The 19,301-nt window shown below is 39.5% G+C and overlaps 1 protein-coding gene across 1 annotated transcript in view; it reads left to right on the top strand.

The window, feature by feature from the left end:
- Window positions 1-19,301, top strand: part of CACNA1C (calcium voltage-gated channel subunit alpha1 C) — a 493,743-nt gene that overhangs the window by 324,201 nt on the left and 150,241 nt on the right. The window contains exon 8 of the mRNA XM_055711046.1: window positions 15,948-16,051. Coding sequence (XP_055567021.1) covers window positions 15,948-16,051 — 104 coding nt within the window. The remainder of the gene's footprint in view (window positions 1-15,947; window positions 16,052-19,301) is intronic.

Below are 19,301 nucleotides of genomic sequence, written 5' to 3'. Positions count from 1 at the left end.
TAGGATCAATACACTTTTCAATCTCCTCTCTCACTCAGCTTATAAAACTTGTGAGTAGATTGGCTTCTTTTGAAATGTGAAAGAAAAATGTTAGGGAAAACAGTTTGACACTGCTACAATGGCAAGTAAGATAATTACTTATAAGGAGCCAAATTTTTAGTGTGAAATAACTATATTGGACAGGATGAAAATCTGTGCAAAACAGCCTTGCTGACTCTTCACTGAAGAATTGATCTTTGTGGAGGGAGCGTTAAGTGTTTACAGAAGCACGTCTCCTACACTGCCTCAGTCTTACGAGGTTTACTTCATCCCAGTGTAGCTGCCAGGTGGCTTTGTCTCATACACAGTCAGTTTATAGAATCATTTGAGTAGACAAGCACCTTTTATGATACGTCACATCATATTTTTTCCTATGCATTGTAGAAAGATCCAGCTTACTATTCTCAAAACTCTCTTTAATGTATGGTCAGCCAGCATTAGCAGCTTGCTCCATTGTGCAGGCACCAAGGCCCATTTCTGAAGACCCCTCAGTCTTGGAAACTTCCAGCAGCAGATGCAAATCCAAATGTTACAAATTGGGTCATTTGGTATTTTGTAATCTGTCTCTGCTGCAGTCCATTATTTCTTACTGTTTTGTTGACTTAGGAAGAAAATTAATCCCTATGCAGTTTGTAACATCCTGTTTAAGAAATTGTAGTATTCCCTTAATCTTTTTCTAATCTAAGCCAATTCAGTACTTTCAAACTTCCCTAATGGAGCTTCTCTTTGATTATCTTTAATCAGTTTGTTACTGTCCTTCAGGGGAAGCTTCGCTTCTGAGTTAAATGGAAGTCGGACAGAGCCCTGTCTCTAGAAAGGCTTTCATCTTTGTGTGGAATGTGCTTTCAGCAGCTGGAGCCCTGTGACACTGCATGCAAAACTGCCCACTGCAGCCTCAGTTTTATTTGCCTGGTCTCTCCACTCCCCTGCGTCTAAGAAATCATATATATAAATGAAAACAGAATGCAGAGCAAGTGCAAAATGCAACCATACGTTGTTGCATTGGGCTATTCATGCTGCTGGGCAGTGGAGAACCTGATCCTGAGATGTTCTGCATACAGCTTGCTCATTACAGCTTGAATTCTAGGATTAAGTAATTCTACTTGATCTGCTTGATGATTTTTAATAATGAGCAGCCTTGAGCCTGCCATTGTTTTTGAAGTATTGGCTTTGTCCCATGTCATTTGGACAACACGTCAGAATATTGGTTAAGTCTCTGAAAATAACATGCAGTACCTCCAGGGACAGTTTACCTCAAGGTCCTAACTGTAAACTAAAGAGTGTGCTATTATTACAGATGGACAAAAGCCAGGTCTGGATGAGATCCAGGGCAGTAACCTGTCCCTGGAAGAGATGCCTAAACTGGCACAGAAGTTGACTCTCTCAAATTTAACTGAACGATCCTTGGTATTGCCCAATCCCTAGGCAAGAAAACATTTTAGTAGTCTAAAACAGTGCAGTAGAGCCACCACAATGTAGTGAGAGCCACAACGTAGTGAGATTGAATCAGTGAAAATATTCAGAAGCATCACATCCCCAAAGACAGAGTAGCATATGTAGATGTAGTGGCTTAAACAGGCTGTCCTAGAAGGTCCCTCCATCTCTGAATCTGTGAGATCATACTTCCAAGTCACTAAAAAACTTGAAAATTGAGCTTACAGTCACCTTTACAATTCCCATCATGAAATCAAAATGGAACAAACTGAACAACAGATATAATTTACTTTGTTGACAGCATTGACATATCTTGTAGCTTTTCTCATCCCCCTGCAGCCTGTGCAGCCAATGAGGAAGATGATGTGAGGAATACAGATATTGCCACAAAGTGGAAGACATTAAACGCAGAGCTGCAACCCCCAATTTTCACCAGCTGTGTTTTTCCTTCTAACCCTTTATTCTTGCAGCACTTAAGCTTGAATTAGTAAGGCTTTCCACACAAGAGAATGATCTGATTCTAAGAATATATCTGTCTACATGTTTCCATGGTATTTATTCTCCATCCACCCCCACCCCTCCAAGAAAATGCTGGGCTTTTATTGTTGTGGGGTTGAGGTTTTTTAATCATCTTTTTGGCAGGGTTTTGCATGGATGTGAAAAATTTACAAAGAATAAGCACGCAAGTATGAGCAAGCCATGTGTGTGATTGCAGAGGTTATTTCAACTCCATCTGCCGTAACAGTGTTGGCTAGGGGGAGAGGACCAATAGTTCAGAGCACTGAAGGGCCACAGCATTAATGCACTGAAAAAAGCAGTGACCACACTTAATTTGCATAAATGCTGACCTAAACCTGTTTTTCTCATGAACAACTGCATGTGTAACTGTCCTGGTTGCCTGTACTGCTGCCTTGAAAGTGACTGACAGCAGTGACTTGCTGGTTGCCACCTGCCATAAAAAACTGCTGCTGAACGTTTGTCCAATGCAAAACAGGCACTTGCTGCGTGGAATTAAGCTTTCATGAGCCCTTCAGACCTCAACTTTGGACCTCTCAGTCCTCCTCTTCTATATGGAAAGAGACTTTCCATTAAAAATAAGCTTCTTTGGGTTGGTTATGGGGAGATGTTAATGGAGACCCTCTGCCCAGTGCTCCTGCTTGGGAAGGACCTCTTTAATATCCCTGTCTTTCTGTTGCCCTTTCTCTGTTCTTTCTTCTTTTGTTCTTCCTTAGACTGTTTCCTAATTGCTGCTGTCTAATCACCACAGAGACCTTTCTTATCTTTAATCTTTTATCCCAAAGCTATAAAATTAAGAGCTAAAATACTGGGACACTTATATATGACTTAGGATTTTGAGTGCCTATGTTTGTGGGTGCACTGCTTGAGCCCTACTACTAGTTTTTCAAAAACTGATGAATATTGGCTTCTGAAACAATCATCTTCAGAGTTGTTAAGTTTGGACCCACATCCACTAGCAAGTTCACAAATAACAGACTTTGGTTCATTATCTAGACCCTGGGAAAGAAAAAGACAGGGAAATATGCCCAAGGTCAGAACACAAGTGATGGCTCTAGAACTGACTATAAAACTCCTGTTTATTTTGTTTCATCATCTTATTTTCAAGACAAAGGGCAATACAACTAAAACCTCGCCAATCTTCCTGTAAATAATAAGTTTTCCTGCCTGCAAACAGAATTGGTCTACTAATACTGGCTTTGTTCATTGATTTCAGTGGATTTTCTGCCTGAACAGGACTTGAGGGCTCAGTATGATGGGTGATCATACCATTATAAGTCTGGCAAGTTTAGCTATGCCCGTGGCCTCCTCTAGAACTGTCTCCTTCTAACTCCAGTCATCTGATCTGGACCCAAATTGGAGGCCTAAAACCAATATTGAGCACATGTCCCTAAAGAAACAAAGTGACCAGAAGTAGAAAATGAAGGGTTTAGGACTCAGACAAGTATTTACCACAGAACATCCACATTGTGGAGTTTTAAAGAAAGCATATCTAGAAGAAATCAGTCCTGGACGTTGTGCTGATCTTGCCTACTTGGTGTTGCTGATAAAACTCACAAGAAAAAGAGAACTGTTGATAATGCAGTTGCATCGCATTCAAGCTCTTTGATAGTAGTCTCTCCAGTGAACATCTAGTGCTTATACATTATCTGCAAGTGGCTAGTGTGCCTATCAGATGAATGTTTATTAGCTGTTTGCCATGATTTCTAGATGTTGTACATTTTATTTTACAATTTCAGGGGTGATTTCACAACTGAAAGCTGGATTCATCATCTAAAATGTAGAATGGATTTCTAGGAATATTATAGATTAGGAGCTGGCTACAAAGGAAACTGGGATATACTGATCAAGTGCAAAAAAAGAATTGATAGTCAAGCCTTCAGTTATTAAAGAAGGTAGTGATTATCTACAGTTTACTGTACCGTTTTTCATTATCTTTATTTTTAAGGACTTAATTGACTATGTAAATCAATGAACAGTATGCACATGTGTATTTTTGTGCATGCAGTAATCAGTGCTGCTCTGAAATACTCATGGTAGAATTTGCTATCAGTCTGCACTGAGATAAATAGAAGCAGTTATAAAATAGCAATACAGTAAAATAGGCAGAAAATCCTTTCTGGATAATCAGCCATGCAAATATAAATACAAAGTAAACAGAGACAGGAAGGGATAGCCCAGAATTCTAAGATGAAATGAAATCTTTGGATTTGGAAACCTACCATCCTAGGGGATATTTTCTTGCTTGAAATCAGCACTTTATTCTTTTGGAGTGGATTTCCAAAGCTTTTAAAAGATGAAAAGGTTTTTAAAAAACTGAGCAGCAGTAAGAGATGGAACTGCTGCAGTAGCTATAATGAAAGAACTATCAGCCCTGTGGCTAAATAGCCTTTGGGCTTTTGGATGACTTTTTCAAAGATCAACCTTTTCCTTTTAAAGGGGAAAAAAGGCTATACACACTTACATGGGAACAAGGCAACTCACGTAAAGCTCTGTGACTTTTGCCTCTGGAGACCTGAATTCAAATCCTGATTAAGTCGCACAAATCCAAATAATTTTTGGAGGTCACTACATGGCATTTCTGCAAATTGCAAGTTCACCCAACAAGCTAACCCACTCATGTCATCAACCACATGAGGGAACGGAGACCTTAAATGGGTGCTGTTACCTGTATAGGGACCTGACTTTGGCAGAACACTGCAGATGGATCAATTACATGAATCCAAGTAGATCTACTGTTCAGGAACCAAGGAAAGCAGTGTAATAGGAAGGCAAAAGTAATGTCACTAGTGATGTTAGCTGTAGAGCAGGGAAGAGGTAGGGAAGGTGGTCTGTCAACCATCTGTATCAACAAGCAGAATGGATCAAGAGCAAGGGCTTAGCCTACTAGACTCCAGGCTGTGTTTGTGGAAAGTCCTGAAGACCTGCTCAGTCTGGGCCTAGTGCCTTTTCAGTCTGGGCCTAGTGCCTTTAAAAGCTCTGCCTGGGTCAGTGTATGGCCTGTTCTTTCACAGCTGGTCTGTATGATACAGTCAGCCTCAGTGCAGACAGACAGTGACCTGAAACACCACTGGGGGGGAAAAAAACAACAAACTTTTGAGGGAATAGTTTAGAGGGAATTATTTACATCCTCAAAGTGCAACAGTTCCAGCACACTCTAGAATGTGAGTTGCTTTATCGCTTGGCAATAGATGAATTTCAATATTTTACTCCTGGGTGACATGTTCTAAACTGAATTGAAATACATTTAATTATTGTTTTCTCTTTTACCTGTTAAACCTGGAGAAAGAGAGTGAGGTAGCAAAGCAGGAGGCTTATTGGAGCTCAGAATTTGTCTTTGATGTAAGGAATTCTCACTATGTAACTAATGTTTTCAGTGGGAGTTCATAATCCCTGTATTGCCAAACATGCTGCAGAGGTATGTAATCCTCTCCAGTTTTCACAGAAAAATAAAGAAGTCCCACAAGAAAGCACAAAGCATACAGGTGGGATGGGTGGAGGTGTAAATAGTAGCTTCCTGATTATTTGTTTTCCCTCCCCTAGCATAGTTAACTGTAGGAATTTCTCAGTGGTACTTGCACTAACAAAAATTTAATATGTTGAGATTTTGTCGGCAAAATCCACTTTTCAGATAGCTGATTTGCCATAGTCATCCATGTCCCTTTGGAACAGTACTAGTGCTAATAAATGTTGCAACTTTGTGAAAACAAAGCCCAGTTAATGCTGCTGTTTTCTTTAAGTCAAGGGAGAGCCTAACTTTTTTCCTTTGTTTTGAAATGAAAAGTGTGAAGTCAAATGCCAGTGGCCTTTGCCATCAGTTGCAGTTGTACAGTAAACTTGTGTGAAGGTCGTTTTAAATTGCAGATTTAATTAAGAGAGTGGGAAACACACCCAAGTCAATATTGCCCCCCTACCTGTCTAGCAAGCACAAACTACTGTGCTGTAGAAGTATGGGATCAGCAAGCATTTTCAACAGAAATAGCTTGCACTAGAAAAACAATTCAGCTCAATCGGTGTGTGCCACAGACATTTTGACCTGCTGGTATTTGAATGCAAGTTTTAATTCTCTTCCCACTCTCAGACAGGGACCTTACATTTCTTATAACAGCTCAGTCTGTTAAAGAACAGCTGACTGCAAAAGACAATGTGCATCCAAAACGAAACCAGCTAAAATATGAATATAGAACTTTACTAAAGAATGAAAATGTTGTGGAGTCCGTTGGTTATATCCTGGGGACTAAAAAACACAGTGGAATGATTCAGTGTCAGCATATAGTACCGATATTCTGGGGCTAGGTGGTTGAAAGCTGGGTTTTTTTCTATGTGTCTCAGACTTTATACAGTCCTTCCCAGCTGCGAAAGTGTGTGTATACCTGAAAAGGTGGGGCCAGTATTTAATGAGCAATGAAAACATGACTTGGTGCTGTTATAAAGAAGTAAGCTTTGCAAATGCTACTGGTAGCAATGCACTTCCCTCATACTGTATGCAAAAAAAAAAAAAAAAAAAAAAAAGCAAACAGCTATTTCACAGGTTCTCACTTTGCCATCAAGCAGCAGATGTGGTTATAAGGCAGTTCTTCTACATCTCTGCTGTAGTCCTGTTCTTGCACAGGTTGCAGCAGTCCGTTAGGGCTCTTCTGCAGGACTCCTGCCTTTACACAGTCTCCCCAAGAAGTTCAAGTCAGTCAGGATGTATCTTTTGCAGGAGTGTGTGTTCCCATGACACCAAGGTTGAGCCCAGCACTACTTTCACTTATCTTCACTGTAGTGCTGTGTGGGAAGCTTGGTCCATTTTGAAAACTTCACCCCCTTGTCAGGGAGATCAGGCAGCATAACAATGAACTATAGCCATACCCACAGTTTTTCTAAAATAAATCAGGAATTACGGTTCACCTGGTTCAGTGCAGGTGTACTTGGGTGTGGACATCTACAGGAGATTCAACATAAGTCTTTGTTAACAGGAGTGAAGAAGCAATCTCTGCAGTCTTCATCTTCTCAGATCTGTCTGCCCCCTTCCCCTTCTCTCTTCTGGACACATCTTCCATTGCTGCAGTTTCTTGATTATTTCTCAAAGGTTCTCTGTTGCCAATTAATCTCTTCCCTTGATGTTTCTGTTGTCCTCATTGAGGCAGTCCTTTCTCAGTTAATGGCCCCATTTAGCTCCTGCAGAGAGTTCTGTACAAATTGCCAATATTTCTAGCTCAGAGTGGAATTTTAATTTGCTCTTTCCATCACTACAGAGCATACAGAATAATTGGGGAGCCAAAGTACACATAGGAATCTTATTATTCTTCCCACTGCCCACGTATGACAAATCTTGCCTACGTTATTTGCTTTTATCCTATAGTGACCATATAGCAGAATAACCTGCCTAGAGCATTCTCTGCCCTGTCTCATGAACCCTGTGTGCTTCTCTTCATCCAGATGTCTTGCCTTTCTCCTGAAGACACTCTTTAAAAAAAAGTTACAGATGTCTATATGTACATATAGAATGCACATATGGAATTTGTAAAACTCCATAATTGAGGCAATACAGTAAGAATAGCCTTAAAAATAAGTGCTTGGAGAGAACAACCAACTTTAACATTTGCCTTCTCCTTCAGTACTTCAAAATAAAAGAAATGTGATTATCAAACCATAATTTTTAACAGGAGCAACTGATCAAGTGCTACTCCTTCCCTTGAGTGTCATCAGTTCAGATTGAAGCTGGGTTGAACTCTCCAGTCTCTCCTTCGCATCCATCTGATAGATACAAAATGCAGAGTATTTCAGAACAGTTGTAAGGAACAGCTGTGGCTTGGAGTCCCTTTAAGACTATTAGGATGTTGATGTTTAGGGAAAAAAATCTACCCAGAATAAAAGAAAAGGCATCTGGAGTGCTTTGCTTATATTTTAAGCCATTCAGAAGCAATTGTATTACATCGTTCCTAAGTCCATAAAAGTAAGTAGTTTATTTTGGGGTTTATATTTTTGCTTATCACAAGGCTTGAACTTTTGTATTTTTTTACCCTCATCTCTGTCCTTTTGCCTTGAGTCAGCTTGCAGACCATAAATTCCCACTTCTCATCACCTGTCTTAAAGACTCTGGAAGGCTGAAAGAGTATTTCAGGTTGACAAGATAAATTATAATATCTCTCATGATACACTTGAATGTCTAGACTGAAATGCTTAAATCTTTTTGTCATTTTTTAGTGACTATGTACATTAAGCATCTGATTTTTCCCAAGAATTTCAGAAAATGAGCTCCTTATCATATATTTCTCCCAATCCTGTGCCCCATTGCATTCAGGCAAAGCACTTATGCATATCAGTTCATTTCTGCTGGTGACAACAATATTGACCGTTGACTTCAGTGGAATTATTCATATGCTTTAAATTATGCACATATATGAGTACTGGATTAATAACCAGCCAAGCAAAAACAACTAATTAGATTTTAGATTGAAGGATCTGCAAGGTGGAATCTTCATCCTTAGGATAGCAACGTACTAAGTCTAAATCCAGCTTTAAGGATCTATGATGGGTAATAGGAAACATGATCCTTTTCTTGCTCCTTCTGTGAATGGTGCAGTCAGATGGATGCATGCTGTGTATAGGCTTACTTGAGGTACATGTGAAGACCAGCCAGGAATTCCTCAAGTAAAAATGTGTGGGGTTTATGTCTTCATTGACATGATATGCAGCAGCCTCACACCATTCAGGCTCCAGACAAATCAGCAGATTCAGGATGTGTAGGATTTCAGTGCTAAAGAAGCAGTCCCATGATTTGTCCCACAAGTTGGAAGAAGTGTCTATGAAGCCTAACATACACAGAAAGTCAATTTCAGTACTATGTCCCTTTTTATTTTACCTTTGCTTCTTTGTCACCTCGTTGAAATCTTTCTGGGGCTTCTTTTAAGCATTTATAATTTTGTGAAAAAAATAGAAATTGTGAATAACAATGAACAGTTTCCTTGTTAAAAGCAATATTAAGAGCAGTAGGGCTTACGACAAGTCGCAAAATTAATATATTTATCAAAAGTATTACATGAAAAAAACCAGTATGCCATAAGCAGTGTACTGTTTAGAGATCAGAGAAGATACGATGTGCAGGATTTGTTACCAGAGCTAACCAACAGTATTAAATGTTTGCACGTTTAGAGGTTGGTTTGTTTGTGTCACAGTCTCAATAGTCCTGGTCCAGTTACCTAGCCCAAGTTATTTAAGAGCATGACAGCTAAAGAGACAGTTGTCAAGTGTCTTAGATCTGTAAGAAGAAGCTGAGAGAAAGGCGTCAGTCCTTCATATCACAAGTCCTCTGTCAGCTCTGTCTACTAGCAAGACCTTCCAAGGCAAAGCCTGCAAGTACTGCAGAGCCAAGGTGTTCTTAAGCCCAAATCAGCTCTGCAATTAAGCAGTTAACTAGAAGAGAATGTTTCATTGAACAAATAGTTTCTTTCTTGTTTGCTGAGCAGCTTCAGAAATCATGCTATCACCAGTTACAGTTGTTGGATGTTCTTAGGAACTGCCAACAATATCCCTTTTCTTATTTGGAATGTTTTGTTTCTTAGCTATTTCTGCTGATGTAATGTACCTGTACAAGGAAAGGTAGAAAAATGAATCTTTCAAATTAGTTTTACTTCTTCACTGGACAAATTTATCTGGACGCTTTCTGGGAAATTCACCCCATTAGTTACTTCTGAAGAGTTACATTGGTTTTATGAGACCTTTTTTGTTCCCTGAATGTATGAATGCAAAGTCTTTCAGTCAGTCTGTGAAGTTTCAGAAACAAAGCAAAGCTTTAACTATCATGAAAGCAGCTCAAAGATTTAAAGGAAGCCAAAGAAGTTAGAGTAGTACTTTTCTTTCTAGGCGACATAGCCCTTGCCTGAGATGTAGGACTTACTGACTGTCTATAATGTAGGTTTATTATTATTATTTTCTGTAATATTGTCAACGCAGCTGCAGCTGTGAAGGGTGAAGTTCTATCTTCTGTTTATTTCAATTGGTTTTGTACCTGAATTCTGATTAAAAAATTTGGTGGAGAACATTTTTCCCTCTCAGTGCAAAACAGTGCCTCATCCTATATAAAAAGTTTCTGGAGTTGTTTAATCAAAGTTTAAACTTGTAGTTCCATGAGAATATGTGTGAATGAAATGCGTTCACCCAAATATTCATAGGAAGAGAAGGAAAGAGAGAGTGGAAAAGAAAAATTTATGTTTCAATGCAAACCTCTTTACTTTGCAATAGATCAAGGGCAAATACCTAAATCTCACATTAGTGTATACGTGTATGTATCACGTGAGCCATGCCTGCTGGTAGGCTACTATTTGATCTTCAGTCTGAGCTGAGGAAATAACTTCTATGCATCCTTGAGATTAATAAGGCGCTTAAGTGCTTTGCCTGAAAAGGATGGTTTTTGAAATGAAATCTTCAAGCGGAAGATCTATCCAGCAGCAATGAAGTGTTACATCTTCTTTCTGCTGTCTCCTGCTCCCAACATTCTCAAATTTTATATTGCTACAAGAAAGACTTGGTTTCAACTAGAGATTTTGCTACTGGCCATAACCATTACATTCGGCTAGATCATTTCCTGAGGCAGTGAATTCCACAGATAGACTGCATAAAATAGCATTTCCACACAAAATTTCCAAATTTACTGCCCTTTAATTTTGTTGAGTACTCTGCTCCTCTTGATTAATGTTACTCTGTGAAAGGTTATACACTTCATTAAAGAATACTTGAACCACTTGACTTGTATTTAAAAAAGGCTATCATAACATGCTATAGTCATTAGGAATCAATTAGCAATTTACTCAAGAAATAGACAACTAGCTCTGGTGTCCTAGCTAACTTACTTTCCCTCAAGCTGCAGCTCTCCAGTATTGTGCACTGAACAAGACAGACATTTTTTTTTCTCTTCAGCTTGCTGCTTTGTAGTGGCAGCTGCCCTTCTGTGATGGATTAAACTTTTCCTGTAACTTTCGGTTATTTTTAAATGACATTTGGCATAAAGTGTCAGAGTGTGGCTGTGTGAATTGTAAAATCACCAGAATTTAGTGAATTGTGTCTACTCCTCTCATGAAATGACTAAAAGACCTCCACTATGCGCTTGGTGATGTTCAACCATTATGTTAATAGATAATATGCCTTGAACATTACCTTTGAACTATGATGCCTGTGCAGTGAATGAGATAATTGCAAAATCTGCAAGACTATTACCCCTGGGGGGGGGGGGGGGGGGGGGGGGGATCTCTAAACAATTATAGCATGCATATCTTCTGTGGCTTTACCAATAAGACTTCATCTATGTCTTCTGAAGAACCAAAGGTCTGTTTACAGAGATAAATAGACTTTTATTCCTTGGCCCCTACTGAAACTGATGGTTGTAATTGTGATCAGCAAATAACAGCATTAAAAATCCTGGTGTTATTTCTAGGAGATTATCTGTACCATTGAGAGAAAAGCCTTCAACTGGACATTGAAATCCTATAGTCAAGGTAGCAATTAAGGATGCTTGGCAAAGGAAAAGCTTTTCCCCAGTACACAAGGTCCATCAGACCTCAAATATGCTAAAATACCCTCTTTTCATCATGACACCGAGTGGTTTATTTGACAATACCCAGTGAGACAAGGTAGTATCCCACTTTGCAGATTGGAAAGCTGAAGCATAATGAGCCAAAATTATGTCCACACAGTGCCAGATAGGGTAGCAAATCATGAGGAGTCTAACTAAGATCCTTATCTCTCAGGTCTCTGAGAGATGATGTGTTAATCTTAGCAATGTACCAACTTTCTCACTGTTGACAGTAGTGAGATGTGAGTGTTGAGATGTGAGCTGTGAAAGGTCAGGCAGTTTGAGTTCTGCTCAGAAAGCAGAATTATTTCTATAAATGACAATCTGCAGATTCCCATCAATGCTGTGCTTCCAACTGACCTAACAATTGCTCCATACATGCTTATATTGACATCAGGTTGCAATCACCTTGGCTACTGTAGCTGGAATATTGTAATTCAGACCTACACTGGCTGATAGTCCTTGTTCAGAACTGTAAATTTAGATGATCCACCTTTTCTGCTGAGATTCATATGGTTAATTCACACTCAGGGAGAAGCAGTGCACTCAGTGACCAGGGAGCTGAACTCTGTGTTAAGGGATGTACTGTTGTCCTAGAGAGGTAACCTACAACTGAACTGGTTTCTGTTCACTGCAGGCAACCATACAAAACGTATTTTGCAGACCTTGTTTTCTGCACTCAATAGTGTTCAAATGGTAACACTCCTGATCTTGTCATGACCCTCTGCAGCTTCTCCACTTCAATAGCATAATTAGGAAAAATCAGCTCTACCACCTAAGTTACACTTGCAGTGAAAGTCTTCAGCTGCAATTAACAGGACACATGCATGCATACACACATGATTAATAGCTACATATTCCCAGAATGTTGATAATGATAAGTTTCCAGGAAGTAGTTTCACTCAAACACAGGTACAAGGTTTTTAATGATATCATATGGGAGCATTCGTCTGTTGAGGACAGTCCTGGATTTTAGCATACTTCCATTTTGGAGGAAGTATTTCCAGATATTTGGAAGGATACAATCTTAGCCAAGAATTTAATGGTTTTTAAATGTTGATATGTTGCTGTTACTGTTTTGAGTAAGTCTGTTTCCACACACACCCCGCCCCAATTTCTGCCAAGCAGCTTTCATCTGCATTTCTCCTGCAGTTGTTTTTCAAGAGCAAATAGTAAGCTCACAGTGTACTGTCTTCTTATCCCAAGGGGGTTTTAAAGATAATTTTCCAAATACCTAATGTTATATCAATATATAACATACATTCCTGTCACCTGTAGCTCAGTCCTATGATGTATGGAATAATCTTGCCTTCTACTAAAGAAAATGAGATGTGAGAGCGCCAAACACAGGGAGCCCAGCAACAGAGAGAGATTCAGCTGTTTGCCAGATACTGATGGTTTCTCTACACTTGAGAAGCTATCACCGTCTCTGCCTCTCAGCTTCTCTGTTACATATATGACTGGGCAATAAAAGAGATGAAAAGCTGACCTCCTAACTGTTCAGTCTGAGAAGTCCCAAATGCTCTGCTGTAGCAGAATGCAGGTCTATTTTTCAAAACCAATTTGTGCTGATGCTAGCTGGTACAATCACTATGCAATTGTGCAGACTTTGGAAATAGCCAGAGTACACTATACTGTAGTTATATGCTTTACCAGGCCAGGATGGAAACTTATTGCCATCTGGAAATTTCTTCCTGCCAAAGTACAAAAGGCACTGTGACATGCACCTGAATTCTGTACCTGGCACCCTGGCATTTGCTGTTTAGGATTCACTTGCACCACAGCTTTGAGAAGTTCTACTTTTCCAGCTGACTTTCCCAGCTGACAAAAAAAAACCAAACCACAACCAACCAACCTGTCGATAGATGAATACCATACAACTGAGGCTTTTTTATCACCACCTGTCATAGTTAGAGGGAAGTTGAGTCATCATTGTACCTGCACCGGTAAATTCTTATAGCAGTTTTTCAAAGTCATCCATACTCATTGTTTCTGTGAATTTCTTTATATAGATAGTGGGTTTCTTTGTAAAAGTCTCATTATCTTCACTTAAATCCAGCTTGGGCAGTCACATTTTGCCTGCCTGATTTCTCCACTGTGATTTCAGGTGAATATTGCTTCCATCTTTATATACCATGTTTTGTTCTCTTTAAAACACTGACTTGTTTCACACCAGAGGTGTCTACTTTTTGGTCATGTGGGATGAGATGTGGCTTGCAAACATAAAGAACTATTACTTTATGGTTTTAATTTATATTTATTTATATTTATCAACTAAACAATTCTACAAAAGTATTAAAAGGAAAGCTGGTTAATATGCTTAGGGAATGTTAGATGTTCATGTACTTTGTTCTGACAGCTAAATGTATTAATCCTGTGGAAGGAGCTCATGAACTGTTTTCACAGGGGCAGATTTTGAGCTTTTTTTTTTAGTAAGTCCAGTTCAGTTGCAGGTGAAGGAGCTCTGAGATAGTGTTTTGGACTAGCCCATTGACTATGGACTGTTGCCAGACAAGGACTTTAGTGACTGCACCTTGAAAGAAAAATGGATAATGGACTTCCATCCACAAAGAACTGATTATATTAGTGTTACTCTCCTGCCTTGTCTTACTGAAGGTCTGAAATTCCTCTCTTGGGTTGTTATGAATCTTGAGTCATATTGCCTTCCCTGAAGTGCATCTCGGTGCCCATGTATGGAAGAGTGTTTCTTCTGTGATCACAACAAATGTTTAGGTTGCAAAGGAGAGAGCGTTTTCCTGGAAGGAGAGGACAACATATGATAAAATTTTCAAAAGCATGGAAAACAAAGGAACCTAGAGTGCTTTATGCCTTTAGGTACTTTCAAGTCTGCAATTTATGTTCATAAATCATTTTAGTGCTGCTGAAAATGGTAACCACCATCTGTTTCTTTAATGATGCTATGTCTGACTCAGAAGATGAATGTTTATGAAAAGTAAAGAAGAAGAGACTCTGATATTTTTGATACCATCATGAAAGCAAGATTCTATTAAGGTATCCAGCAACTTTCCAAAATTTTGAATTTTGAAGGAGACTTCAAGATAAAATAGTGTTTATGTACTACATGCTTTTAGAATATATACAATATCTTATTATGTGCAAGAATGACTCTACACACAATACAGGTTCTGTGATAAAACAGTAGTCTGCCTGCTTCGTTTGCACATGCCTATAGTAGTGTGAAAGCCAGACCTATGCTTATGTCATTCAGTTTACAGTCTAAAGTTCTCTGAGTATTCAGTTGTGTAGGAATTAAATTTTGAAGGAGATTCATCCTTCAAGGAGAGAAGTTTGTGAGAAAGCTTTAGAAAACACTTGACTAGGTCAGAACATGGTGAGCCTTGAAAGGACCTTCCTCAAAAGCATACAGCTACTGCCACTGTGGGAAACTATAAAGATGACCAGAGCATTGCTAGGGGAAGATCAGTATTTCCCCATAGTTACCACATGCTTCTCTCTGAGGTACGTGTACCTGTGCTACACATGGGAAGTAAATGTGAGCTGACAACACACCGTGGAAGTGCTTAGCAAAAACTAACAACATTTTCACTGGCAGCAGAGAGTCATACATATGTGCAGTGGTTAGAAGTTTTGAAGTCATCGGGTGGACCCCTGTGGTGCTGTAAGTAAACAGAAAGTGACAGTCCACAACTTTGAGTGTGCAAAGAAGTGCCAGTGCAGCACATGCTTATATCTCAGCCCATATTAATAACTGCCTGTAAGGAAACAGCTAGAGGAAAAACGCAGTTAAAGGAGTGGTCACATCACAAAGAACATACAGAAACACTTGCTATGATTATGTGTAAACCAACTGCAGGCTCTGTTTACATACCTTTCCATCTGTTCCTTTGCCTAATCATTTCTGCTTTCCCTCTCTGTCTTCTAACTTTCCTTCATCTTTCCAGATGCAGGACGCTATGGGCTATGAGTTACCATGGGTGTATTTTGTCAGTCTGGTCATCTTTGGATCCTTTTTCGTTCTAAATCTGGTTCTTGGTGTGTTGAGCGGGTAAGCTGACAGTTTTGGTGTCCTTTTTCCAATGCTACAGGGCAAGACTCCATAATAAGGGTTCTTCCCTGTCACCAGGATTCTTTCAGAGGGGTTAAAAATCTGAATCCAAGGAAGCTTCACATCAGCTCTCAAATAATTTGACAAAATATTCAAACATTGCAAATAACAATACAGGTAAAACAAGAGGTGTAACTCTCTGACAAAGAAATTCAACCTCAGGGCATTCAAAATCGCTAATGTCAGCCTGTCATAAATTTCCAGAAAACTGGCTATTGAAAATCTTACTGCTGGTGACTTGGGATCTCTTTGGCTGGAGCCTTGCGGTGCTCAGAATCTGAGCTTGTCTCACTAATTATCATTCCACTCTTCCAGGTCAATGATGCCATAGGAAGGGACTGGCCCTGGATCTATTTTGTTACACTAATCATCATAGGGTCATTTTTTGTACTTAACTTGGTTCTCGGTGTACTTAGCGGGTAAGCAGTACCAGGAAAATGTTTTATTATTGTTTATTTTTTAAAATTTGTATTTCTATTCCTACTCTTTTGTTACCAAAACAATGGGCAGTGATGGGCTGATCTCAAGAACCTTAATAGAAGGTCTAGGCTATGGCTGTGCCAACAGCAAAATATGGCATTCCTAATGGCATGGAAGGAATCTTTTGACTAAATCAAAGGAATACAAGACAACTCTTTGCCAGTAACATGTTCATCTATCTAAAACCTCTACCTGTACTCTGTTGGATGAGGATAACACTATGCTCCCCTGTGGGTGAAGCATACCATTCACCATAGAGGAAGCGATTTATAGTAAAATTTCTGGAAGAGTCAGTGGGGCTGAAGGAGGAGTGAGAGCATGAGATAAATCTTTTCACATTTGTGGGGTGAGATTCCTGCCAAATTATGTCTTCTCACATAAGAAATTTTCACATTGCTTAGTATCTCTAATGAACAGCCTAATGGGAGACTCTTTTTCTCTGAAGAGTGTCTTGTGCACCTTTCTTCTTCAATAAGCACATCTTCTCTATTGTGCAAATTGCAAGCCTAGCATGATGCAGGGAGAAAAGATCATTTCCCTCTGACCTTTTCTAAAGATGAACAGAGAAGCTGGAGAAGTCCTTTTATTGTTTAAACATTCCTAAGACATCTAGACATTTAGCTGTATTTCAGTTCTGCAATATAACCCTCACTGCAAAGCATCATTTTAGTAGCTTTGATTAAAAACAATTGATATTGTCCCCAGTAGTCAAAAATTTTACTGCCCCTGGGGAGCCACATAATTAGAGGAATCAAGCCAGCAAACATTCCTCGCAAGATTTTTAAAAAAAGATCTCCTAGAATTAGGCTTCTAATTCCATGTTTGGGCATGACTGGGCGCCTACAGCTATTCCATGTACATGGATAAATATGGTATGAGGACTTTTATGCATTCTCTTTTTCTTTGTTTCTAACATCCTACCTCCTTTAATGAGCTCTAAATGAATTTGGTCAGAGCCTGTACCTGTTGCCTGAGTGGGGCAGCCCTGAAATCCCCTGTCTTTTGATCATAAGAGAGGGAAAATGATCTCTGAGCAGGAGAGGACTTGATGCCTCACATAAATTATGTCCTCAGTATTTAGGCCAACAACACAGAAAGGGCAGTAGTAGGACTGGAGAAGAAGATCCGCCATTGGCCATCCTGCAAAGAGACAGGTAATAGCAGATCTACAGGAGGTATTACTGCTATCTTCATTACTCTATTGAAGGAGACATGCCACTAAGTCAGCTGCTGCAAAGAGAAGTGTTTCCAAGCAATAATAGGAGCGGGGGGAAATCCCCAGTAATGAAATGTTAGGCAATAGTCTGTGTTTGGATATCTGGAGAGTGATACTCTGGGTACAATTTTAAAACACAAGCTTCTCATTTCTCCAGGTGGATACATCGATCAGCAGATAATGATGTCAGCACTAGTGGAGGATGATAACCAGCTGACAGAGGGAAGGTGATCTGTTGTACCACAGGCACCCTCAAGGACCACAAGACAGTGGTTAAAGAATATATAGTATCTGATTGGATAAACTGCCTGTGAGCCCAGCTCTGAGGAGTGCATACTGATGAAGCACTGCTGAATTCCATTTACCTACACTTGGATTTGTGTCTGTACATAATTAAAAACTGAATTTCCTCTCTTTCATTTTTCAACTGAAGAAAGTGTTTTGGGGCCTAGATCTTCCAGCTCCTGACATACTGCAGCTAGACCGCCACAGTTAGTAGTAAGAGATGGAAACAGTCTGTAGAGAGAACTGAAATCAAATATGAAGTTCACCTTGTTTGAGCTGTGAGTCACTCTTTCTGGATGTGTTCACAGTGTTATGACAGCTGCACTGTTTCTGCAAAATTTTTCCCAACTCGAGAAAAGTAAAAAGAAACTTAAGAATTTGCATCCATGAAAAAACACAGAAATTATGGGAGAAATGTTCCAAATTTTCTTTGGGCTAAATAAGCAGTTCTTAAACAATTAACTTTCTAGAGCAGTTCTAAATTCTGCTGAGTTGCAAAGTGTCTCCATTTTGAAGATTTGGCTTTTTTTTTTGAGACTTGCTATTGCTATTAGTCTGATCTGTGTAGATGATCCACCTGTCTGTCCTACATAGATACAAAGCAGCATTCACAGGCATCTTTGTATATCCATTCTAGGCATCTCTGATTTCTTCCCATTTATCTATTTCAGGAACTTCACCAAGCATGTCATGTAGGTACACTTCATCAATGACAGATTAGCTTAGGTTTTTTTAATCACTTCTAAGTATGTAAGTGTAATTAATTGTACTCACAAAGACACCCTGATTGCACCTGCAAAATCAAATGCTGAGTTCTGCTCTGCTAAAGAGCTCATTTGTATTTTGTTTTTCCTCAGATATGTCATCCATTCATGGTTCTACTGGTGAATATACTAGTCACATGCTAAGCTAAATAGTATGACAGAGTATTCATGTGCAGAGCTATAATCCTCTTCCTGTCTTGACTGAGCACAATATGAAATTCATGTATTCCAAAGCAAATATCCAGTCAGCAGATAACACAGTAGACCTCTTCAAGCCCAGGCAAAAGGATTCTACATCATTGCTCTGAGCAGTGAAGCCCCTCTTAGAGGTATCTTGGGATCAGAGATGTTCACATCTGGGTTGTCTATTTCAGTCAATTAGTGAGAAAAAGATGGCAGCATGGGTTCAACTTTCAGACCTGCACACCTAAGCGTATAGATTCACATTTCTTTTATATTTTGCCTAGCAGTGATCCAAATCCCAGGACACAGACCAAACAAGCAGTTGCCTAGGGCAAATGGAAGGCAGGAGAACAGCCATTTCTTCTGCTTTGCGGGGATCCTGGAAAACCCAGCTGGCTGCTTTTGATGCCCTTACTGCCAAGAAAGAGGTCAGAGTGAATGGGGGCTGGTTATGATTGTAGCTGCTCCTGGAGCAGTTTTATGACCTTTCAGGGCCTTTTCCTAGTCTTCTCTCCCCTCTTCCAACCATTCCCATTCCTCGGTGTACTTCTCAGGGTGGATGAGATTTGAAGCCTTGTGCTGCACTTTTAGTAGTAAGCAAGAGTTTTGAACTGCTAGAATTCTGCTGGTTTGCTCATTTTGCATCACTTCTCTAAATGTGAGAAATCATACTGAGATCAGATATAGACAAGAATTACTTATATTCCATCATCAGGATGGGCAAGAGAAATTTTCTTTTGC

This window comes from Falco cherrug, chromosome 5 (genome assembly GCF_023634085.1).
Source record: "Falco cherrug isolate bFalChe1 chromosome 5, bFalChe1.pri, whole genome shotgun sequence".
Lineage (NCBI taxonomy): Eukaryota > Metazoa > Chordata > Aves > Falconiformes > Falconidae > Falco > Falco cherrug.
Note: the sequence above shows the minus strand (reverse complement) of the source record. Positions and strands in the feature narration are given on the sequence as shown.